The following is a 25,931-nucleotide window of genomic DNA, read 5'->3' as shown; positions in this document are numbered from 1 at the left end:
GTGTGGCTGCACAACTCCAACACCATCATTAAGTTTGCTGATGACATGACGGTGGTAGGCCTGATCACCGACGACGAGACTATAATAGGGAGGTCAGTGACCTGGCATTGTGGTGCCAGGACAACAACCTCTCCCTTAATGTCAGCAAGACAAAGGAGCTGATCGTGGACTACAGGAAACGGAGGACCGGGCACACCACCATCCACATCGACAGGGCTGTAGTGGAGCTGGTCGAGAGCTTCAAGTTCCTCGGTGTCCACAACACTAAGGAATGGTCCACACACACCAACACAGTCATGAAGAAGAAGCGGCAACGCCTCTTCCCCCTTAGGAGTTTGAAAAGATTTGGCACGGGCCCTCAGATCCTCAAAAAGTTATACACCTGTACCATTGAGACCATTTTGACTGGCTGCATCACAGCCCTGGTATGGCAAATGCTTGGCATCTGACCACAAGGCGCTACAGAGGGTAGTGAGTACGGCCCAGTACATCACTGGGGCCGAGCTCCCTGCCATCCAGGACCACTATACCAGGCTGTGCCAGAAGAAGGCCTGAAAAATTGTCTCGACTCCAGCCACCAAAATCATAGACTGTTCTTTCTGCTACCGCACGGCAAGCGGTACCAAGGCACCAAGTCTGAAACTAATAGGACCCTGAACAGATTCTACCCGCAAGCCATAAGACTGCTAAATAGTTAACCAAATAGCTACCCAGACTATCTGCATTGACTTTTTTTGCAATAATTATTTTGCCTCATTAAACATGCTGCTGCTACAGTTTATTATCTACCTGTTGCCTAGTCACTTTACCCCTACCTGCACTCAGTGACCAGTTTATTAGTTACCCGGTCAGACCCCCTTTGTCTCCAAAACATCCTGAATTATTCGGGGCATGGAAACATAGTTCCCTTGATACCGATTGAGCAAACAGAAAAACATTCCCCACACCATTACACCACCAGCCTGTGTACCGTTGACACCAGGGAAGAGTGGACAAATCCTGACTCTCATCAGCATGACGCAACAGGAACCGGGATTTGTCGGACCAGGCGATTCCACTCAATTATCCAGTGTTGGTAATCGCGCAACCTACTGGAGACTATTCTTGTTTTTAGCTGATAGAAGTGGAACCCGGTGTGGTCATCTGCTGCAATAGCCCATACATACGTGCCAAGGGCCGACGAGTTGCGAGTTTCAAAATGGCATTCTGCACACTACAGATGGACTGCGCCATTATTTCCCTATTTGTTTCCGTCTGTTAGCTTGCAAGATTCTTGCCATTCTCCTCTGACCTCTCATCAACGAGCTGTTAGCGCCCACAGGCTGTTTTTTGTTTGTCGTGCCATTCTCGGTGAACCCTAGACACTGTCGTGCGTGAAAAGCTAATTTTGCCCATTCTAATGTTCAACCGAACAGTAACTGAATACCTCAATGCCTGTCTGCCTGCTTCATACTGCAAGCCACAGTCACGTGACTCACCATTTGTGAACATGGTGGTGTACCTAATAAACTGGCCTCTGCTTATTAGGTACATTGACTCAGTATTGGTACCCCGTGTGTACACAGTGGCTTGCGAAAGTATTCACCCCCTTTGGCATTTTTTCCTATTTTGTTGTCTTGCAACCTGAAATATTTTTTTTGGGGGGGGTTTGTATCATTTGATTTACACAACATGCCTACCACTGAATAAATATTTTCCCTTGTGAAACAAGAAAATAAGACCCCCGAAAAACTTGAGCGTGCATAACTATTCACCCCCCCAAAAGTCAATACTTTGTAGAGCCCACCTTTTGCAGCAATTACAGCTGCAAGTCTCTTGGGGTATGTCTCTATAAGCTTGGCACAGCTAGCCACTGGGATTTTTGCCCATTCTTCAAGGCAAAACTGCTCCAGCTCCTTCAAGTTGGATGGGTTCCGCTGGTGTACAGCCATCTTTAAGTCATACCACAGATACTCAATTGGCTTGAGGTCTGGGCTTTGATTAGGCCATTCCAAGACATTGAAAAATGTTTCCCCTTAAACCACTCGAGTGTTGCTTTAGCAGTATGCTTAGCGTCATTGTCCTGCTAAAAGGTGAACCTCCGTCCCAGTCTCAAATCTCTGGAAGACTGAAACAGGTTTCCCTCAAGAATATCCTTGTATTTAGCACCATCCAACATTCCTTCAATTCTGACCCGTCTCAGTCCCTGCCGATGAAAAACATTCCCACAGCATGATGCTGCCACCACCATGCTTTACTCTGGGGATGGTGTTCTCGGGGTGATGAGAGGTGTTGGGTTTGCGCCAATGTTTTCCTTGATGGCCAAAAAACTCAATTTTAGTCTCATCTGACCAGAGTACCTTCTACCATATGTTTGGGGAGTCTCCCACATGCTTTCAGGCGAACACCAAACGTGTTTGTTAACTTTATTACTTTAAGCAATGGCTTTTTTCTGGCCACTCTTCCGTAAAGCCCAGCTCTGCGGAGTGTACGGCTTAAAGTGGTTCTATGGACAGATACTCCAATCTCTGCTGTAGAACTTTGCAGCTCCTTCAGGGTTATCTTTGGCCTCTGTTGCCGCTCTGATTAATGCCCTACTTGCCTGGTCCGTGAGTTTTGGTGGGCGGCCCGCTCTTGGCAGGTTTGTTGTGGTGCCATATTCTTTCCATTTTTAAATAATGGATTTAGTGGCGCTCTGTGGGATGTTTTAAGCTTCTGATATTTTTTTATAACCAAACCCTCACCTGTTTGGAGAGCTCCTTGATCTTCATGGTGCCACTTGCTTAGTGGTGTTGCAGACTCTGGGGCCTTTCAGAACAGGTGTATATATACTGAGATCAGGTGACAGATCATGTGACACAGGTGGACCTTATTTAACTAATTATGTGACTTCTGAAGGTAATTGGTTGCACCAGATCTTATTTAGGGTCTTCCTAGCAAAGGGGGTGAATACATATGCACGCACCATTTTATTTTTTATTTTTTTGAATCAAGTAATTTTTAAAATTTCACTTCACCAATTTGGACTATTTTGTGTGTGTACATTACATGAAACCCAAATAAAAATATATTTATATTACAGGTTGTAACGCAACAAAACCGGAAAAAGGCCAAGGGGGATGAATACTTTTGCAAGGCACTGTAACCAAGTTATCGTTACTCATTGTGCATTTATTCCTTGTGTTAGAATTTTAGTCTATTATTTAACATTTTTTCTCTGCATTGTTGGGAAGAGCCATTAAGTAAGCATTTCACTGTAAGTTTACGAAGCAAGTGACAAATTTATTTGTTTTTGTTGATTTTAACTCTGTTATTTTGTGGAATTCAAACAGCAGCATTCTATATGTATTAATCAATTGTTATTTTGGTTTATCTATTAAAAAAAAATACATTTTTCAAAAACAAGAAAACCAGTAAAACAGCCTCAAAGAAGTCTGGTGCACTTTTTATTGGTTCAGAGACAAAACATTTGCTGTGTGTGAAAATCTTTAGGGCACTTGTTCCTCCTTGTACCATATCCAATCTTAAAGAGACCTTCCTGTCCATCTCCATTTCAAGTCGTGAGAACATTATGAAAAAGACAGACACATGACAAAAAAATTATGGCATGTTTCCCCCCCCCAAAAAAAATACAAAGTAAAAGAACTTAAACAAGAATCACTTTCATAGTTTAACAAAATAAATTACATTGACAACTCTTTTTTTATAAAAAAAATATGACTTCAGTGCATTTTCTTTGCAAAGCGCTCACTGTTCCTTCAATATACCACCTCATATACCATATTTTAAAATACCCTGACATCAATGCAATGGCCTTAAAGGGATAGTTTGGGGTTTTGGCAATTCATTTTTATTTCTCTGCATCCAGTATGAATGAAGGTAGAGGTGCTGTAGTTTCGCAAGCCAATGCTAACTAGCTTAGTGCAAAGACTGGAAGTCTCCGGGTACAGCTAGTTAGCATTGGCTTGCGAAACTACCTCTAACCCTTAACTATCCCTTTAAGGATACGAACAGTCATCACACCACACAGGAACCCCCTTTCTGGAAACACAGAGTGCATATCAAAACTTCACAGCCTTTTTATCTTTGTCGTCATCTCAAGACACAAAACCAGACAGAAAAGGCACAAGTAACTACAGTTTGAGTAATACTGGACAAAGAGAAAACAACATGTGCATTTATTGTTGATTAAAGATTTTGGTCATTTACAAATGTATTCATATTTATTTTACATATATATATTAAGATAGCAGTATCAATAGAGATACAGAAGGTAAGATCGAGAGATTTAAAGAAATCGTCAAAAAGAAAAAAGTGCATTTTATAACAAACCTGAATATTGCAGAAGAACTAACATTTAAGTTAACAATTGTATTGAAAACTGTATAAAAACAAAGCAATACAAAACCCAAAAACAAGAGTAGCAACAAAAAGCGCAAAGGACGCATGACGTATCAAAGAGTGGAGACTAAGTGCTCTGGTCTTGATTGGTTGAGTCTCCGCCTTTAGCTCCTCCCTCTACCAATTCTGAACCAGTCGCTCTGGACCCCAACCCTGGTGGCTCCTGCCTCTCAAACAGCTGTCCAATCCTGTGTGTGGGAGGGGGGGACGGTCCTGCCTGGCCATGTGAGGGCCATCGTTCTCTGGTCTCTGCCTCAGACCTGTGTGAGTGGGAGGAGCTGTGATATTGCTTTGTGTTTATCATCTCTGAGTCCATCCTACCCTGCTGCGAGGTGGAGGGTTTGGAATGTATGGGTGGGGTTAAACTGGGAATGCACAGCCCTGATTGGCTGGCTCCTACTACTTCCTGGCTGTCTGACCAGTGGTCCCCAGGAGTTCTGAGCCCTTGAGTTCTGGGGGTCCTGCACCAGGGGGCTTCCCTCCTGGTCTGGCCCAGTAGAAGCCCCTCCATCGGGGGAGAGGAGGCCAAGGTGGGGGTAGTGGGGTGGGAGCGGGGACGAGCCTGCACCATCTGAATGCCCCCAATGGAGATCATCAGGTAGGGCACCCTGGCCTGCTGTGAGTGCAGAGGCAGGTGGCTGAAGATTCGGTCCATGGACTGGGACTGGGCTTTAGGGCTGTCACTGGGGGACAGCTGGAAAGCTGGGGGGAATGACAGGCAGGGCTCTGGACCAATCTGCCCTTCACTTGGTGTTCCTATTCTCTCCTGTTGGGGGAGCAAGGACCTCATCATTACTTTACACAGTAGAACAAAACACTGAACTTGTTTTCACATTGCCTTTGGCTAAACTGGGCTTCCAATGCAGGTTTTAAAACACAGGGGAGGGAAGCAACAAGACGCAACCACAGGCATTAAACACCATCAACCATCAAAAGTAAATTTACAAAGTATAGCATAGTTATGTATTTAGGCCTCTGCTATTCTCATATAGTGAGTGTTAGCTTAGTACCAAATACGACCCTTTATGAATTATTGTTGAATCATATTTATTTCAGTGGCACTAGTGTATTAAATATCTCTCTTTTACAAGAGTTAATTTTAGTAAGTCAAACAATTTGACATGGGAATATAACCTATAACTTGTCTCTATGTCATCTAGCTTGCACATAAATTACTTTTTATAAAAGTACTATCAGAACATGTCCAATATGCTTGGTCTAAGGCAATACGATGCATTTACTACTGACCATTACTGACAATGTAGTTATGTGGAGGGATGGCTAATTACATCTCATTTTGTAACTGACAAGAATAACTGTGGATTAAAATAACATGAAAAACTACAGGATCAGAAAGTGAATTAAATACATAACTTACCATTGAACCCACCTGTCTGCGATCGCTGGCCATCAAACTGGGGATGTCCCATGGCAAACGACTGGGTGAGCTGCGAGGTCTATGCTGAACCTCCAGGGGGGAGGGAGAGGCCCGGGCCCACAACACCCGATACTGGCTAGGGGACATCGGCCGGAGAGGGGCGAGAGGCCGCATGGGGTACAGGGGAGATAGAGCTCTGATGGGGGATGGTCCTCTCTTGGGGGAAGGCGAGAGGTGTCGGTTGTGGGAGGCCAGCTCCCGTCTGGGGGAAATGCTTCGGATGGGAGAGCAGCTCTCACTGCTAGGGGAGAAGGCCCTGGGGGAGGCATCCCAGCCCCGGCAGGAGAACAGTGCCCTCCGGCTTTCTGGAGAGGAAGCATGCCCGCTGGGCCACATTCTACGGCTGGGAGAGAGCTCCTGGCTGGGACAGGGGCTGGGATCTGGCTGGAGTTCTGGGGCTGAGGGGTCAGGCGTGCCCTGCTGGGTCCGTCTTCCGCTGCTGGAGTGCCCCCTTGCGGACAGACTGCGGTCGGAGGAGCAGGATGAGGGCAGCTCATCGTGAGATGAGGACTCTTCCTCTTCCTCATCATCGTCCTCCTCTGAATCATCCACGTCAGAGAACTGGTGCTCATCCTGGTCCTCGGAGCCAGACAAATGCTCTTCAATACCTCCTGATGAGAAGAGGGGGAAACTTACACTATGCCTAATTCTCCAAACTCCAGTCCTCCAGGCTACACCTAAATGAACACAGTTGTGTTCAGTAGTCACGAAATGGAAGCAGTTAGAAACAGAGTGAAATGGGGAGGTACTATCAGAACTTGTCCAATACGAAACGCTTGGTCTAAACTAGTTCCAGATTGAAAGGCAAGACTGAAAACCAGACGACAATGCAGCTCTCCAGATACGGAGTTCATCTAAGTCACTCTGGACTTAGTGAGCTGTAAAAGTATTGGGACACTGACATTTGAAGTTGTTTTGGCTTTGTACTCCAGCACTTTGGATTTGACTATGAGCTTCAATAAAAATAGAATATGTTTCTAAACACTTCTACAATAATGTGGACGCTACCATGATTATAAATAGTCCTGAATGAATCGTGAATAATGATGAGTGAGAAAGTTAGACGCACAAATACGCTAATCTCCCCTTCTATTGTAATGGTGAGAGGTTAGCATGTCTTGGGGGTATAATACTTGTGTCTAACTTTCTCACTCATCATTATTCACGATTCATTCAGGAATATCCATAATCATGGTAGAATCCACATTAACGTGGAAGTGTTTAGAAAATTATATTCTTATTTACAATAAAAGTGACTCTAAAATGACACGATACATTATTTACCATTCATTACTATTGGGCAAAAACATTTCTGAACACAAAAACTGAAAATGCATTCAACAGGTTTGTAGAGTCACAAGCTTGATGTAATCATTGCATGCTAGGAATATTGGACCAAATTCTAAAACTTTGACTACTTTAAAACACATTACTAAATTTGTCCCAATACTTTTGGTCCCTGAAAATGAGGGGACTACGTACAAAAAGTGCTGTAATTTCTAAACGGTTCACCAGATTTGGATGAAATGACCCTCAAATTAAAGCTGACAGTCTGCACTTTAACCTCATAGTCATTGTATCATTTCAAATCCAAAGTGATGGAGTGCAGAGCCAAAACATAAAAAAATTGGGCACTACCACAATACTTGGAGCTCACTGTATACAAACACACATTCATACACACAAACACATGAAATGGGCACAAGGACCAGGACAGGCTGGCTTCCTATCCAACATAACATTCTATCAACCTGATATTATAAATAGCAAGCAGATGGACAAGGTTTGATTTAATGGAATCGTGCTGCTGTTTCCATTCATGAAGTCTAACAGCTGGCTTTTGAATGGAAGGGTTATTTGAATGGGCTGTCCTCGGCTCAGTGTTGAGTGCAGTCTGCTACCGGGAGGGATTGAGAGAGGGATGGGTGGCATTGAGCCTGCACAGAGAGGGGGTGGATGTGAATGTCTGGATGCTGTTCTTTAAAGGCAAGGACTGCAGCCTTGAAAACAACACTGTACATCTCTCCCATCCATGTATTCTTTATGTATTAATTTAATATTTTTAATTTCTCTTTAGCACGACAGAGGAACGAGAATAGCAACATATTGCCTTACATATCCAACATACATGGCATGCCCAGTTCCAGTTTCTTTAGAGGAGCAGATATAGCTACAAGGCTAGCTATCGAGTCAGGTTTGAGGAAAGATGTTTGATGGGTGAAGTTTCCTCCCTATGGTATTGTACCTGCTTCCTCGGTCTCTGGCTCGTCCAGTGAAGACCCAGACGTTCCCATTGACTGGCACTTCTTCCCATGAGCCTTGGACTTCATGTGCTTGGTAAGGTTCCCTATGAAGACAAGGAAAACAAGAACAGCAAAGCCGAATTAGACTGAACCGGAGCAGGGTAGGATGAGGAATAATTGATGGTGCGGGGAGAGACCAGAGTACAACCAAATAGTCGAGCATAGCTAGGTTTGCAAAATTCTGGGAACTTTCAATAAATTCCCTGTTTTTTCCAGAATCCCAGTTGGAAGATTCCCAGAATCAGACCATTAGCTATGAAACTTGAAACTGAGCTCAGGCGCATTCTGTTTCCGTTCATCATTCTTGAGATGTTTCTACAACTTGAACTTGAATATGATTTTGAAAGGCACACACCTGTCTATATAATGTCTCACAATTGACAGTGCATGTCAGAGCAAAAACCAAGCCATGAGGTCGAAGGAATTGTCCGTAGAGCTCCGAGACAGGATTGTGTCGAGGCACAGATCTGGGGAAGGGTACCAAAACATTTCTGCAGCATTGAAGATCTCCAAGAACACAGTGGCCTCCATCATTCTTAAATGGAAGAAGTTTGGAACCACCAAGACTCTTTCTAGAGCTGGCCACCCAGCCAAACTGAGCAATCGGGAGAGAAGGGCTTTGGTCAGGGAGGTGACCAAAAACCCGATGGTCATTCTGACAGAGCTCCAGAGTTCCTCTGTTGAGATGGGAGAATCTTCCAGAAGGACAACCATGCAGCACTCCACCAATCAAATCAAAGTTTATTTGTCACATGCGCCGAATACAACAGGTGTAGACCTTACAGTGAAATGCTTACTTACAGGCTCTAACCAATGGTGTGGGAAAAAAAGATGTGTGTGTGTGTGTGTAGGTAAGTAAATAAATAAAACAGTAAAAAGACATTTGAAAATAAGAGTAGCAAGGCTATATACAGACACCTGTTAGTCAGGCTTATTGAGGTAGTATGTACATGTAGGTATCGTTAAAGTGACTATGCATATATGATGAACAGAGAGTAGCAGAAGCGTAAAAATAGGGGTTGGCAGGTGGTGGGACACAATGCAGATAGCCCGGTTAGCCAATGTGCGGGAGCACTGGTTGGTCGGGCCAATTTAGGTAGTATGTATATGAATGTATAGTTAAAGTGACTATGCATATAAGATAAACAGAGAGTAGCAGCAGCGTAAAAGAGGGGTTGGGGGGCTCAAAATGCAAATCGTCCAGGTAACCATTTGGTTACCTGTTCAGGAGTTGTATGGCTTGGGGGTAAAAACTGTTGAGAAGCCTTTTTGTACCGTAGACTTGGCACTCCGGTACCGCTTGCCATGCGGTAGTAGAGACAACAGTCTATGACTGGGGTGGCTGGGGTCTTTGACAATTTTTAGGGCCTTCCTGACACCGCCTGGTGTAGAGGTCCTGGATGGCAGGCAGCTTTGCCCCAGTGATGTACTACCCTCTGAAGTGCCTTGCGGTCGGAGGCCGAGCAATTGCCGTACCAGGCAGTGATGCAACCGGTCAGGATGCTCTCGATGTTGCAGCTGTAGAACCTTTTGAGGATCTCAGGACCCATGCCAAATCCTTTTGGTTTCCTGAGGGGGAATAGGCTTTGTCGTGCCCTCTTCACGACTGTCTTGGTGTGTTTGGACCAATCTAGTTTGTTGTTGATGTGGACACCAAGGAATTTGAAGCTCTTAACCTGCTCCACTACAGCCCCGTCGATGAGAATGGGGACGTGCTCGGTGCTCCTTTTCCTCTAGTCCACAATCATCTCCTTAGTCTTGGTTACGTTGAGGGATAGGTTGTTATTCTGGCACCACCCGGCCAGGTCTCTGACCTCCTCCCTATAGGCTGTCTCGTCGTTGTCGGTGATCAGGCCTACCACTGTTGTGTCGTCAGCAAACTTAATGATGGTGTTGGAGTCGTGCCTGGCCATGCAGTCGTGGGTGAACAGGGAGTACAGGAGGGGACTGAGCACGCACCCCTGGGGAGCTCCAGTGTTGTGAATCAGCGTGGCAGATGTGTTGCTACCTACCCTCACCACCTGGGGGCGGCCTGTCAGGAAGTCCAGGATCCAGTTGCAGCGGGAGATGTTTAGTCCCAGGTTCCTTAGCTTGGTGATGAGCTTTGAGGGTACTATCAGGCCTTTATGATAGAGTGGCCAGACGGAAGACACTCCTCAGTAAAAGGCACATTACAGCCGGCTTGGAGTTAGTCAAAAGGCACCTAAAGGACTCTCAGACCATGAGAAACAAGATTCTCTGGTCTGATGAAACCAAGAATGAACTCTTTAGCCTGAATGCCAAGTGTCACATCTGGAGGAAACCTGGCACCATCCCTACGGTAAAGCATGGTGGTGGCAGCATCATGCTGTGGGGATGTTTTTCAGCGGACAACGCAGGAGTAGCTTCGAGACAAGTCTTTGAATGTCCTAGAGTGGCCCAGCCAAAGCCCGGACTTGAACCCAATCGAACATCTCTGGAGAGACCTGAAAATTGCTGTGCAGCGACGCTCCCCATCCAACCTGACAGAGCTTGAGAGGATCTGCAGAGAAGAATGGGAGAAACTCCCCAAATACAAGTGTGCCAAGTTTGTAGCGTCATACCAAAGAAGACTTAAGGCTATAATCGCTGCCAAAGGTGCTTCAACCAAGTACTGCTTAAAGGGTCTGAATACTTATGTAAATGTGATGTCAGTTTCTTTTTTTTTTATATATAAATTTGGAACAATTTCTAAAAACCTGTTTTTGCTTGGTCATAATGGGGTATTGTGTGTAGATTGATGAGGGGAATAAAAAAAAAAWTTTTTTTTTTAGAATAATACTAATGTAACAAAATGTGTAAAAAGTCAAAAGGTTTGAATACTTTCTGAATACACTTTAAGTGTAGCCTACTTGGGAACCGGATCCCATATTTTCCATGTCGAATAGCCTGAAGCCATATGGCTCTTCTCGCAGGTTCTATTTCCTTATGTTGTTTTTTCCTTGTTATATGTTCATTGAACAACACAGCAGTTTTCCGGCATTTTTTGTTATTTCTGTATAATAAGAAAATTGACAAAGTTGGCTCTTTTACAATGGGGGTCAACGGGAAAGAATGTTTGTTTTCCCCAATTTGTGGGCGTGGTCGAGGGGAATTCCTTCTTATGACGTGAATATCGACTTGGAGTATAGCTAATCGTTAAAGAAACTGCTCAACCATATACGAAGCAGAGCGACACTGAATGCCATATTATGACTTGGGGGCCTATTTAGAAAGGTCACACCTCCTCTTCCTCACCTTTGGTTTTGAAGGCGAAGTTGCAGTGTTTGCAGATGTAGGGCCGGAGATCCGTGTGTGTTCGAATGTGCTTCCTTAGCATGCTGGGCTTCTTACAGCGGATCCCGCACTCTCCGCACACATAGTTTCCTCTGCCGCGACCCCGCACATACACATACTCCTCATTACACTTGTACCTGATGGGAAAGAGGGAGAGAGAGAGGAAGTGGGGGGAGAGAGAGTGAGAAAAGATAAACAAAATACATAGTAAGTTAAAAGTAGGTAAAAATAGCTCCCTGGGCCTACTCTACACAAGGCACTCTTCACATCAGAACAGGTTAGCCCCACTAAACCCCGGCTTCCTTTAAGTCCCCCTGTAGTTCGCTCTCTCCAGCCTGTCTACGCCCGTAGCAGGCAGGCAGGCAGGTAGACAGAGAACCCAACCTTTATCCTCAGTTTGGTTGGCTCGGTCAACAACAGCAGCAGCTACAGAGAGGGAAGCCTGGCTTTAGCCAACTGCCCTCAAAGTTACAATACATACAAAATCCAACTCTACATTTCGCCCTACTCTATAAAAGACTAGTTTATATGTTGTTTTTAATGCTTACGAAAATACTATGCACTACCCAACTCGATGTACACTCATCTTTAAATAGAGAATTTGTCATACAGTATACTAGATCAACATGAATAAAGATCAGTATTCGCATTGGGCTTTCCAATGAGGCAACAACAGTACTTTGAACACATTCTTACTCAACTGAGAAACAGTCTCCAGAGTGCCATTCTATTGCATTCACTCAGTACAGCTTGTGTCTGCACACTGACACACATTTCGTGGCATGGCTAAAAATATTGCCTCACATTTCCAGCAGAGCGAGACTCAAGCTGCACACATCTGCCTTTCAATCAGGGAGCACTCAAGGTGTTCCTGCAAGGAAGCTGACAAATCATTCCCAGTTGTACAATGGCATCATGACTGATAGAGCAAACAGATGTGACGAAGCACAACTCTTCCTATTACTCTTTTAGATGGGGACTGTGAATTTCAAAGCAGCAACAACGGATGGTGATGCCATTGATGGAATGCAACAGTGCTTTGAGTCACTATTGTGAGTGCACAGGCACACGGCATACACCCAGCAGGTGAAACAGGACAAAATAAGTGAAAAATTACATAAACACTGACAATTTCAATCTGCTTCTGGTTGTGATGATGCTGGGCATGAATGTGACTGTGAATTATGGTAAACCCTGCATCCTGTTGAACTTCATACAATACAATATGATAAACACACTGATCATGACCTCACAGGTTAACAGTGGAATGAGCTAAGCTGACTATGTCACCAAGCCAATGAGAAAATGTGATAATGTATTTACTCCATAAAAATGTATGTCTGGCTGTGTTAAGAGCAACTAGACAGTTGCAGCTGCACTAAATGCAGATTAAGGAGATTAAACCCAATGTTCCGCTGTCACAGAGGACGCCCACGGCTCCTTTAGTTTATGAGAAAAGCGACAGTGAGGAAAAAGCCTGCCATGTTACAGCATCTGTTTCTCCAACTGAATAATGTTAATGTGCTCCAGAGAGCCCCCCAGTCAGTCCCTCCTCTCTCACAGACGTGACTTAATTGGATCAGGATGAAAACATACAAGTCATTAAAACCACAAAACAGAGCTGAGCTGCCTGCATGCCGTGTATTTATAGAAAGTAGTGATGTGTGTTGTGTTTCGATGACGGCAGTCGTGGTTGAGAACACAGAGAAGAGAGGTAGAATGAATGACACACTGTTTCTGGAGTGCTACATGCATTGTGTGTGTGTTTGTGTGTTCCCCAATATTTGCAAGATTTAAGTGTCCCAGACAAGTTTTAAAGATAAGGTTGAAATGTGCACGCACGAGAAACTCATTTGCGCATTCTTCTGCTCATAGTGCGAGATGGCCAACGAGCCCTGATGGATGCTGTTAAATTCTCCAGATTAAGACTGGGACATCACAAACATGTTCAGACATGTTTGATATTTTTGCTGTTGTCTGAGATGTGTTAAGAGGGGACACCCATACGAACAGCGGCACTAACCCGTAGAAACGCATGTCAAGTACCTCTGCTGAGTCCCCAACAAACGGTTGTTCCGGTTTTCAGGGAAAATGGTCCATCTTAACTCTTCCTCCACATTTACTGGACTGGTTGAACAGTGCAGAAGAGAACCTCCCAACAGTTTTTTCCCCTTCTCCTCAAGACCAGTATGTAGGCCATTATAGGGGATCTAGTTTCAGGCGTTTATTTTACGCCTGCTACGTTAGGTTAATCTGTTGGCTACGGAACCAAGAGAGAAGTCAGCTGTAGCATAGGCTAGAAGTCAGCTGTAGCATATTGTATTTTTTGCTGTGCAACCTGGAAATTGGATTTGAGCACAGTGCTTCTAGAAAAATCTCCCAGATGTCTAAATTCTGTTTATGTCACTGTGTTGTTTCCTGATGAGCAGCAGCTGTTCCCCATTCCCCAAGTCAATCTTCCCCGTTTAGCATGTATCACATTTCATGCTAAAATCACCGCTTAAATTGATTGCGTTACTCAATGAATTGGTAAAAAATTATTTTGAGATTTGGCCATGGAAAAAAAGGTCTCCCAAAATGCTAATGTTGCAAAATCTTTGCAATGGCTAGTTTCAGAAAGCCAAAGTGTGGATTGCAGTCACTCCTTTTCCATAGACTGCTTTCAATTTAAACAAATATTTACATATGTAAAATCACTAAACTATCCCTTTAAGGTCAAAACTTTATGGCTTGTAAATTGTAAACCCCTGTTAGCAACCACTGATGATAGTTATAGATGTGGGGGGACATAACCTGTCGGTGGGCCATCTATAGCTAATTTCCTGCGTGTCTACACAATCCAATATGCCATCTCTATTTAGAACAACAAAAAGTAAACAAAAATGACCAGTCTTCAAGCTTGGTAAGAGATCATTATTAAATATGTTTAAGTGATTGATAAGACTGAACTAGATCAAAGGAAATCCAATAATCAATGGTCTTGACCATTACTATAGAAATATAGTAATAATAGCCATATCGCTATCTGATAGATGGCTAGATGCTAGAGCTGAACTGGCTGTGGTAGCTAGCTACTAGCAATTTAATTAATTCACCTCAGTCGAGCAGAGATGAAACATTAGCTAACGTTACATATCAGTTACACTAGCGCTACTAGCTTAGCACTGGGAATATTCACACATTTTGTTTTTTTTCCTGTTAAATTAAACAAAAGTTACCTTGCCAGCTTCATTAGTCAACTAAATATTAGCCTGTTTCTGCTCTGCTTGCTTTTACAAATCGGAGAAAAGAGAACACATACAGTGCATTCGGAAAGTATTGAGATCCCTTGAACTTTTCCACATTTTGCTACGTTACAACATTATTAAAAAATGTATTAAATTACCAAAAATCCTCAGCAATCTACACACAATACCCCATAATGACAAAGCAAAAACATGTAGATTTTTTTGGTGCAAATTTACAAGATATAAAAAAGAGAAATACCTTATAAGTATTCAGACACTTTGCTATGAGACTCGAAATTGAGCTCATGAGCATCCTGTTTCCATTGATCATCCTTGAGATGTTTCTACAACTTGATTGYAGTCCACCTGTGGTAAATTCAATTGATTGGACATGATTTGGAAAGGCACACACCTGTCTATATAAGGTCCCACAGTTGACAGTGCATGTCAGAGCAAAAACCATGCCATGAGGTCGAAGGAATTGTCCGTAGAGCTCCGAGACAGGATTGTGTCGAGGCACAGATCTTGGGAAGGGTACCAAAAATTGTCTGCAGCATTGAAGGACCAAGAACACAGTGCCCTCCATCATTCTTAAATGGAAAAAGTTTAGAACCACCAAGAATCTTACTAGAGCTGACCGCCCGGCTAAACTGAGCAATCAGGGGAGAAGGGCCTTGGTCAGGGAGGTGACCAAGAACCCAATGGTCACTCTGACATAGGTCTAGAGTTCCTCTGTGGAGATGGGAGAACCTTCCAGAAGGACAACAATCTRTGCAGCACTCCACCAATCAGGCCTTTATGGTAGAGTGGCCAGATGGAAGCTACTCCTCAGTAAAAGGCACATGACAGCCTGCTTGGAGTTTGCCAAAAGGCACCTAAAACTCTCAGATAATGAGAAACAAGATTCTCTGGTCTGATGAAACCAATATTGAAATGTTTTGGCCTGAATGCCAAGCGAAACCTGGCACCATCTCTACGGTGAAGATTGGTGGTGGCAGCATCATGCTGTGGGGGTGTTTTTCAGCGGCAGGGACTGGGAGACTAGTCAGGATCGAGGCAAAGATGAATGGAGCAAAGTACAGATAGATCCTTGATGAAAACCTGCTCCAGAGCACTCAGGACCTCAGACTGGGGTGAATGTTCACCTTCCAACAGGAAAACAACCCTAAGCACACAGCCAAAAGCCAATGCAGGAGTGGCTTTGGGACAAGTCTCTGAATGTCCCTGCGTGGCCCAGCTAGAGCCCGGACTTGAACCCGATCTAACATCTCTGGAGAGACCTGAAAATAGCTGTGAAGCAATGCTCCCCATCCAACTAGAGAGCTTGAGAGGATCTGATGAGAAGAACTCCCCAAATACAGGTGTGCCAAGTTTTTAGCGTCATACCCAAGAAGACTCAAGGCTGTAATTGCTGTCAAAGGTGCTTCAACAAAGTACTGAGTAAAGGGTCTGAATACTTATGTAAATGTGATATTTATTTTTTGAATTTTTTATAAATTAGCTAACATTTATAAAAACCTGTTTTGGCTTAGTCATTATGGGGTATTGTGTGTAGATTGATGAGGGGGATTATTTTTTTTGGAATAAGGCTGTAACCTAACAAAAATGTGGAAAAAGTCAAAGGGTCTGAATACTTCCCAAAGGCACTATACACACCGACAGCAGCTGCCAATGTTCAGCTAGTGGTGGGGAGATGACTCCTTGTCCATCGACTCCCATTTCTGGGTGTCAAGCTTAGATTCCGCTAGGAATAGACTACTAAGATTCAGTATTTCTGCAAGGAAGGACACCATTTTTTGTAGTCTACTTCGAGAACAAACTCTTGCATCTTTCACAGCAAAGAAAGAACGAGCTACCGAGAGAGAGAGAGAGAGAGAGAGAGAGAGAGAACGAGCTACAGAGAGAGAGAGAGAGAACGAAGCTTACCGAAGGAGAGAGAGAGAGAGAGAACGGAGCTGACCGAGAGAGAGAGAGAGAACAGAGCTACGAGAGAGAGAGAGAACGAGAGAGAGAACAAGAGCTACCGGAGAGAAGATGAGAGAGAGAGAGAAGACTTACCGAGAGAGAGAGAGAACGAGCTACCGAGAGAGAGAGAGAGAAGAGAACGAGCTACCGAGAGAGAGAGAGAGAGAGAGAGAGAGAGAGAGAGAGAAGAGAGAGAGAAACGAGCTACCGAGAGAGAGAAGAGAACGAGCTAACGAGAGAGAGAGAGAGAGAACGCGAGCTACCGAGAAGAGAGAGAGAGAGAGAGAGAAGAACAGAGCTACGAGAAGAGAGAGAGAGAGAACGAGCTACCGAGAGAGAGAGAGAGAACGAAGAGAAGAACGAGCTACCGACAGAGAGAGAGAGAGAACGAGAGAGAGAACGAGCTACGAGAGAGAGAAGAGAGAGAGAGAGGAACGAGAGAGAGGAACGAAGCTACGCAGAGAGAGAGGGAACGAGAGAAGAGAACGAGCTACCGAGAGAGAGAGAGAGGGAGAACGAGAGAGAGAACGAACGTACCGAAGAGAGAGAGAGAGAGAACGAGCTTACCGAGAGAAGAGAGAGACGAGAGAAACGAGCTAACCGAGAAGAGGCAGAGAGAGAGAGAGAGAAGAGAGAGAGCGAGAACGAGAGCTAACCGAGAGAGAGAGAGAAGAGAGAGAGCGAGAGAAGAGCACGAGAGAACGAGCAGAAAAGACAGAGAAGAGAGAGAGAGAGAACGAGGCTACGGGGCGAAGAGAGAGAGCGAGAAGACGCTACGAGAGAGAAGAGAGAGAGAGAGAGAAGCAGCCAGAGAACGAGCTACGAGAGAGAGAGAGAGCGAGAACAGCGGGATACCGAGAAGAGAGAGAGCGAGAACGAGCTACCGAGAGAGAGAGAGAGAGAGAGAGAGAGAGAGAGAGAGAGAGAGAACGAGCTACCGAGAGAGGAGAAGAGAACGAGCTACCGAGAGAGAGAGAGAGGGAACGAGCTACCGAAGAGAGAGGAGAGAGGAGGAGAGAGAAGAGAACGACTACCGAGAAGAAGAGAGAGAGAGAGAGAACGAGCTACCGAGAGAGAGAGAGAGAGAGAGAGAACGAGCTACCGGAGAGAAGAGACGAGAGAGAGAACGAGCTACCGAGAGAGAGAGAGCAGAACGAGCACCCGAGAGAGAGAGAGAGAGAGAGAAGAGAGAGAACGAGCTACCGAGAGAGAGAGAGAGAGAGAGAGAGAACGAGCTACGAGAGAGAGAGAGAGAGAGAGAGAGAACGACGCATACGAGAGAGAGAGAGAGGGAACGAGCTAGCAGAGAGAGAGAGAGAGAGCGAGAACGAGCTACCGAGAGAGAGAGAGAGGAGAACGACTGACGAGAGAGAAGAAGAACAGCTACCGAGAGAGAGAGAGAGAGAGGAGAGACAAGACCGACGAGAGAGAGAAAGAGAGAGAGAGAACGAGCTACGCGGAGAGAGAGAGGGGGAAGAGCTTACGAAGAGAGAGAGACGAGGGAAGAGGAAGAGACGAGCTACCGAGAAGAGAGAGAGAGAAACGAGCTAGAAGAGAAGAGAGAGCAACGAGCTACCGAGAGAGAGAGAGAGCGAGAACGAGTACGAGAGAAGAGAGATACGAGTACGAGAGAGAGAGAGAGCGAGAAGAGCTACGAGAGAGAAGAGAAGAGAGAGAACGGAGCTACGAGAGAGAGAGAGAGGAGAAACGAGCTACGAGAAGAGAGAGAGAGAGAAGAACGAGCACCGAGAGAGAGAGAGAGAGAAGAGCGCTACCGAGAGAGAGAGAGAGAGAGAGAGACGAGAGAGAACGAGAGCATACGAGAGAGAGAGAGAGAGAGAAGACAGAGCTACGCAGAGAGAGAGAAAGAGAGAGAGAGAACGAGCTACCGAGCAGAGAGAGAGAGAAGAGCTACGAGAGCAGAGAGAGAGAGAACGAGCTACAGAGAGAGAGAGAAGAGAGAGAGAGAACGAGCTACCGAGAGAGAGAGAGAGAGAGACGAGAACGAGCTACCGAGAGAGAAGAGAGAGAGAGAGAGAGGAACGAGCTACCGAGCAGAGAGAGAGAGAGAGAGAGAGAGAGAACGAGCTACCGAGAGAGAGAGAGAGGAAAGAGCTACGAGAGAGAAGAGAGGGAACGAGCTACCAGAGAGAGAGAAGGAGAACGAGCTACGAGAGAGAGAGAGAGACGAAGAGAGACAGCTAGGGGGACAGAGAGGAGAGAGGGAACGAGAGAGGAGAACGAGCTACCGAGAGAGAGAGAGAGAGAGAGAGAGAGAACGAGCTAGAGAGAGAGGAGAGAGAGAAGAGAGAGAGAGAGAACGAGCTACCGAGAGAGAGAGAGAGAGAGAGAGAGAGAACGAGCACCGAGAGAGAGAGAGAGAAGAGAGAAGAGAGAGAGAGAGAGAGAGAGAGAGAGAGAGAGAGAGAACGAGCTACCGAGACGGAGAGAAGAGACAGAGAGAGAGAGAGAGAGAGAACGAGCTACCGAGAGAGAGGAGAGAGAGAGAGAGAGAGAGAGAGAGAGAGAGAGAGAGCACCCGAGAGAGAAGAGAGAGAACGAGCTACGAGAGAGAGAGAGAGAGAGAGAGAGAGAAACGAGCTACGAGAGAGAAGAGAGAGAGGGAACGAGAGAGAGAACGAGCTACCGAGAGAGAGAGAGAGAGAACGGAGCTGACGAAGAGAGAGAGAGAGAGAGAGGAACGAGAGAGAGAAGAGTACCGAGAGAGAGAGAGAGAAGAGAGAGAGAACAGCTACCGAAGAGAGAGAGAGGACGAGAGAGAGAACGAGCTACCGAGAGAGAGAGAGAGAGAGAGAGAGAAGAACGAGCTACCGAGAGAGAGAGGAGAGAGAGAGAGGAACGAGCTACCGAGAGAGAGAGAGAGAGAGAGAGAGAGAAACGAGCTACCGAGAGAGAGAGAGAGAGAGAGAGAACGCTACGAGAGAGAGAGAGCGAGAACGAGCACCGAGAGAGAGAGAGAGAGAGAGAGAGAGAGAGAACGAGCTACCGAGAGAGAGAGAGAGAGAAGAGGAACGAGCTACCGAAGAAGAGAGAGAGAGAGAGAACGAGCTACCGAGAGAGAAGAGAGAAGAGAGAGAGAACGAGCTACCGAGGAGAGAGAGAGAGAGGAACGAGCTACCGAGAGAGAAGAAGAGAGAGAGAGAGAGGAGAACGAGCTACCGAGAGGAGAGAGAGACGAGAACCAGCTACCAGAGAGAGAGAGAGCAGAACGAGCTACCGAGAGAGAGAGAGAGAGAGAACGAGCTACCGAGAGAGAGAGAGAGCAGAGAAGAGAGAGAACGAGCTACCGAGAGAGAGAGAGAGGAACGAGCTACCGAGAGAGAGAGCAGGAACGAGAGAGAAACGAGCTACCGAAGAGAGAGAGAGAGAGAGAACGAGCTACCGAGAGAAGAGAGAGAGAGAACGAGCTACCGAGAGAGAGCGAGAGAGAGAGAGCGAGAACGAGCTACCAGAAGAGAGACGAAGAACGAGCTACCGAGAGAGAGAGAGAGAGAGAGAACGAGCTACGAGAGAGAGAGAGAGAAGAGAGAACGAGACCAGAAGACGGAGAGAGAGAACGAGCTAAGAGACGAGAGAGACGAGAGAGAGAGAACGAGCTACCGAGAGAGAGAGAGAGGAACGAGCTACCGAGAGAGAGAGAGAAGAGACGAGAAGAGAACGAGCTACCGAGAGAGAGAGAGAGATGAGAACGAGCTACCGAGAGAGAGAGAGAGAGAGAGAGAGAAGAAGTACGAGAGAGACTGACCTGAGAGAGACGGAACGAGAGAGAAGAGAGCACATTACGCAGAGAGACGAGAGAGCGACCGAGACAACGGAGAAGAGAGCTAACCGAGAGAGAGAGAGAGAACGAGCCTACCCGAGAGAGAGAGAGAGAGAGAGAGGGAGAACGAGCATTACCGAGAGAGAGAGAGAGAGAGAGAAACGAGTACCGAGAGAGAGAGAGAGAGAGAACGATGCTACCGAGAGAGAGAACGAGCTACCGAGAGAGAAGAGAGAAGAAGAGAACGAGCTACCGAAGAGAGAGCAGAGAGAAGAGAACGAGCTCACCGAGAGAGAGAACGAGCTACCGAGAGAGAGAACGAACAGCAATACCGAGAACGAGAGAACGAAGCTACCGAGAGAGAGAACCGAGCTACCGAGAGAGAGACGAGCGACGAAGACAGAGAAGAGCACCGGAAGAGAACGAGTACCGACGAGAACGCGCTACCGAGAGAGAAGAAACGCGCCTACCGAGAGAAGAGCGCCGCACCGAGAGAGAAGAGCCGCGAGAACGAGCTACCGAGAGAGAGAGCATGAGAACGAGCTACCGGAGAGAGAGAGAGAACGAAGCTACCGAGAGAGAACGAGCTACCGAGAGACACGAAGCGCCTACCGAGACGAGCACGCAGCTACGAGAGAGAGAGAGAACGAGCTACCGAGAGAGAGAACGAGCTACCGAGAGAGAGAACGAGCTACCGAGAGAGAGAACGAGAGAACGAGAGAACGAGAGAGAGAGAGAGATGGAAGTGGCACAGCCAGGCATAGTTAGGCATGTCGGCCACCAGGCAGACAGTCAGAAGCGTGCAGGTAATCAAAATATGTAGGCTATAGGAATGAAACCCTGGCTGGCTGTTGATGTCCTAGATCAGGGCTCTCCAACCCACGAACAGGGATCGCTAAGCAGGATCCCCGCTAAACTTTTGGAAATAGCAAGTTCACGTTCTCATCCATAAACACGGCCAAGTGCAAATATGGTTCAGCAGCTGAAATCAGCAGGATGGGGGGGATTGCTATTAAGAAGGACGTCTACCATGGATGGATTGCTAAAATAATGATTATGATCACAATTCATGCATTTAAATATTATGGGGAAACCTATACATTTGGAAGCCAAGCACGAGGTATCAGTGTAGCCTATTATCGTCTGGACATGACGTTGAAATATCTTCACGCCTACAACAAAAGAAAAACTGCAGGTTTCCGTCATAAGAGTCGATTCAATTCGAAAAATTAAGAATTACATGGGGCAGTTTTGAAAAACTAATCCTGTGTGAATTCCTCTGGAATAAGGCACATGCTAGGATAATAATTACAAAACCAACATATCTAGTAATGCCTGTCCGAATAGGGCTAGAACATGGCAAAGAAATGCCTTATCAGCATAGAGTGCACCGCATTATCCCATGGGATCGGTCAAGACAGCAGAAATATCACTGAAATATTCAAGTTCCTACACATCACGTTCTATATTCAAACAGAATAGCCCTTTCATAGGCAAATGGGCAGCATCATGCTCATGTCAGTCCTCTAGAATGCAAATGTAGTCTTCCTAGTAGGACTCTGCAACAATGAGGTATATGTGTGTGCGCATCCGTCTCAGCGTGTTTTGGGAGTTGAGCAAGAGTCGACTCCTACGACTCCAACCACAGGAGTCGGAGTCGAGCAAGAGTCGACTCCAATCACAGGAGTCGAAGTTGACTCCAAAAATCCTGGAGTTGTGCACCACTATGTTCAACTCTCCTGTGCTGGTCCAGCCAGCCTTCCAGAAGCTTTGCCTTCACGCAGCCTGTTTGCCCGCTTTGTGGTGTCCACATGGTCCTAATTCCAGCCAAAAAGCCTACCTGTCCATTATGCGTGGGAATACTTGGAAACAGATTACCAAAATGAAAATCACCTGGAGCTGACTTCCTTGTTTTTTTTACAGTCTTTCATACCCCCCCCCCCCCCCAAAAAAATAAAANAAAAAAATAAAAGAGGTTTCATTGGGGGGCCAAGTAAAACAACCGCCAGTTGGGGAACCCTGATTTATAATATCTGTATGTATTAAAAACAATAACTTATTTTTATTATATTTAACAGATTCATTCCTTTTATATTCCATTAGTGGAAAACTGTGATCATGCCCCAAAAAACATGCTAGCCTCTCACCATTACCAATAACAAGGGATGTTAGTATTTTTGGGGGGGTATGATATTTACTGTATGCCTCTAACTTTATCACTCATCATTATTCATGATTATCCATAATCATGGTAGCATCCACATTAATGTAGATGTGTTCAGAACCAACTATATAGAATTATAATTTTTCAGATTTGATAATTATGACAAAGCAAGCTCTCTAAATTAGAAAATGATATATGGAAAGCTCTACTCCTGTATATTATTTTAGCTGGAATTATCATTCTTCACAAATGTTATAGTAAATCAATGTATAAGTAACAATTTTATGAGAAATCATTATTAATATCCTAAAATAGTGTCAATAATTAGACCACAAACAGCATTGTGTAAGCTTAATCACTCCCCCTCCCACCCACATGCACCTCTTATGTTGTCCATCTGTCATTCATTGTAAAAACTTCTCTATCACACATCTTTCTATCAACACCTATCTGTTTGTATTTCTGTCTCCATCTTTTTCGCACACGTCCTTGTCTGTCATAAGGAAACAAAAAATGTTCAACGCTTCCTTCTATTTTTCCCTCTCTCCACCATTTCCCCTCTGTCTTTCCCTTTCAATTCCATCTCTAWCACACTCTGTCTTTTACTGTGCTCTTGGCAGATCACTATCTGTTGGCTAGACTGCAGCAGCTGCCACAGGAAAGGCAGCTTTGTGAGCTGCGATCAGAGGCAACAGTGAGAGCAGATACTGCAGTGGGAAGACTGACACACAACTCGCAGCAATTAGCCTTGTTCAATCCCCACACCCAAATATTGCCTTTACTCAAGATACTTATAGTGACTTCTTTCCTACATATGTATGTACAGTACAGCAGCTAAACTTCAGTTGCTCTCGTGTCATTGAGAGGAAGGTATACAGATACAAATGAGAATCTCAAAACAAATCTGGAGGGATGCCTTCTGCTTGTCTGCTGCACCGCACAAATACCAACCCCATTCAACACATTCAGATCTACCTTTTCTACCAGCTGTGAATGGGAAAGGCTCTGCTGTCGGTATAAATGGAGTCCCTGGAGGCTAGCTCACCTGTTTCTCTGTTATTCTGGGAGACTGAAGTGTAAAACATTCTCTACTGTTACTGCCTTTTTCCCTTCATAATGTGGCATTTATGCCAGCGTTTCCGACCCCAGGGGTCCAGAAGGTAGTCATGAAGCTGCTTTCTTCGTCAGCTTGCATTGAAGGAATGCATCTCGGGCATCCACCAAGGTGAAAATCCTGGCCTTGGGAAAGCTTATAGAGGACATCTCTCTAGTGTCGGCATTATGTAGTGGGATCGTTTCAGTGCTTGGTTCAGATGCTTTGGGTCGATGCAGACCCTCAGCTTCTCTGGTTTTTTCACTATGACCATATTGCTGATCCAGTCAGTTGGTTTCAGTCACAGATGTCATGTGGCCATCGGCTCATACTTGTCCAGCTGGGCCTTCACAGCCACTTTCATTGCAATGGGCACATTGCGAGGAGCACACTGGACTGGAGTAATGCTCTCATCCACTTCAAAGTGTACCTCCCCAGGCACTGATTCAACGGGCATGTTGAATACATCGTCATATCTGCTGAGTAGTTGTTCTTTGGACAGGGGTCCATGCTGGACATGATCCACAATGTGCAGGTCATTTGGTACAGTGAACTGCATCAGTCCCAGGCGTTCGCATGTAGAGCCTGAGAGGAGAGGATTTTGACTGGTTTTCACAATCTCAAACTCCAGCTTGTGTTTGCGTCCCCGAATAACACATTCGGTCTCAAAGGTGACCATAAGAGCTCATTAGTTCTCCTGAGTACAGCTTTAGTCTTAGTATCGCTGGGCAATAGATGTGTGTCAGGTGCCCAGATTGATTTTGTCTTTGGAGCTCATTACGTTGCATGTAGCACCCGAATCCAGTTGACATTGTTGTTGCTTGTTGTGTATCGTAGTGTCACAAACCATTTCTTCCCTCTGAATGTACAGCCCAATGGATTCATGCATGTAAATGTCACTTTCACTGTTCAGCTCTGAACATTGAGTAACATCATTCAACACAGTGAATCTTGCCCTCACTCACCCTTCTTTTGCTTTTGAGACACACTTTTGCAAAGTGATTATTATTTCCACAAGCTCTGCATGGTTTTCCGTAGGCAGGGCAGTGCTCTTTGCCACATGTGTGTGTATTCCCACAGTATTTACATGCTACGGGGCTCTCTGTGTTCACCGTTCGTGGTGAATTACTCTGCCTCGATTGTGTTTTGTCTGAATGTCTGCCTAGCAACAGCGTGAACAGTATCAACGTCGCGAGCGTGGGGTTTCCGTTTCATTGCTCTCATTCTCATGTCAGTGACTTCAAAGTGCGGCACATTTCGATGGCAGTTACTAATGTTAAGCCTCTCTCTCTCAGTAGACGCCGGCGCGTATTTCATTTGCAATTCCCAGTACTATTTTGTCACGAATCAGTTCATCTTTCAATCCCCCGTATTCACAAGTGGCGGATTTCTCTCTCAAACGGGTTACAAAGTTGTGTACTGACTCACCCTCTTCTGTTTGCAGCTTCGAAAACGAACCGCTCGTAAATGACGTTTCTGGCGGGTTGAAGTAATTCTCCAATGCATCCAATATAGCCTTTGCATCACACTTTGTCGTGCCGTGAGGTGAGATTGTGCCGTAGATATGCCTGCATTCACTGCCCATTAAACTCCTCAGAGTTGCCGCTTGTACTCGTTGGGTTTCTCATGTAGACGCGGTCGCCAGCGCATAGTCCTCGAATCATCCCCTGAAGTTGTCCCAATTAGTATTCCAGTCCCCTGGTGAGACCATGTGATTTGGTGGCGGAATGTTCGCTGCATAGCAATGGAATAGGAGATTTCTTTGCCTTCAGTCATGGAAGTAGGTAGTGATGCTAGCTAGCGCAGCTAACAACGAGTTGATCAGTGTTGTGAGTAGGAAACGGCTTGTGTTCGCAATATGGAACGTAACTGCGCCTATACTGTACTTAGCTACAAAAATAACAAACGTGTGTTTTCCGAGCCACTTCTGATACCATGTTTCTGTATGTTATGTCGGATTAAGGAATAAAGACAGACACAATGTTAAGTTCAATAGCCTTGTTAAGCATTGTACAAGTCCCTGCGCGTGGAGTCTGGGGACAGTCCAACTAGTCGATTACCTATCAACTAGACTCCGTAACACTCTCTGATCAGCTAATACTAGTGGATTTGTTCTATGAGCAGATAGATTTTTCTGCAAAATTCATCATGCAGATATTCAACGTTACTGACAGATAAAGGCAAAGGCAGTAGAGATGTAACAATACAGTAGATGTGAGTCATTGTATTCAGATATGGTAGCTGTACCAGGCAACACAGAGCTGCACCAAATGCAGTCTCCAAAAT

General features: G+C 45.4%; 1 protein-coding gene across 1 annotated transcript in view; it reads right to left on the bottom strand.

The window, feature by feature from the left end:
* Positions 1 to 3,408: 3,408 nt before the first annotated feature.
* LOC111965322 (transcription factor HIVEP3) overlaps positions 3,409 to 25,931 on the bottom strand; it is a 31,213-nt gene continuing 8,690 nt past the window's right edge. Inside the window, exons 4-7 of the mRNA XM_070443841.1 lie at positions 11,377 to 11,552; positions 8,064 to 8,165; positions 5,759 to 6,429; positions 3,409 to 5,146 (exon numbers count right to left, since the gene is read on the bottom strand). Coding sequence (XP_070299942.1) covers positions 4,448 to 5,146; positions 5,759 to 6,429; positions 8,064 to 8,165; positions 11,377 to 11,552 — 1,648 coding nt within the window. The 3' untranslated portion in view covers positions 3,409 to 4,447. The remainder of the gene's footprint in view (positions 5,147 to 5,758; positions 6,430 to 8,063; positions 8,166 to 11,376; positions 11,553 to 25,931) is intronic.

This window comes from Salvelinus sp. IW2-2015, linkage group LG6.1 (genome assembly GCF_002910315.2).
Source record: "Salvelinus sp. IW2-2015 linkage group LG6.1, ASM291031v2, whole genome shotgun sequence".
Taxonomy (NCBI): Eukaryota; Metazoa; Chordata; class Actinopteri; order Salmoniformes; family Salmonidae; genus Salvelinus; species Salvelinus sp. IW2-2015.
The sequence above is the reverse complement of the archived record's forward strand: the minus strand, read 5'-3'. Positions and strand labels throughout refer to the sequence as shown.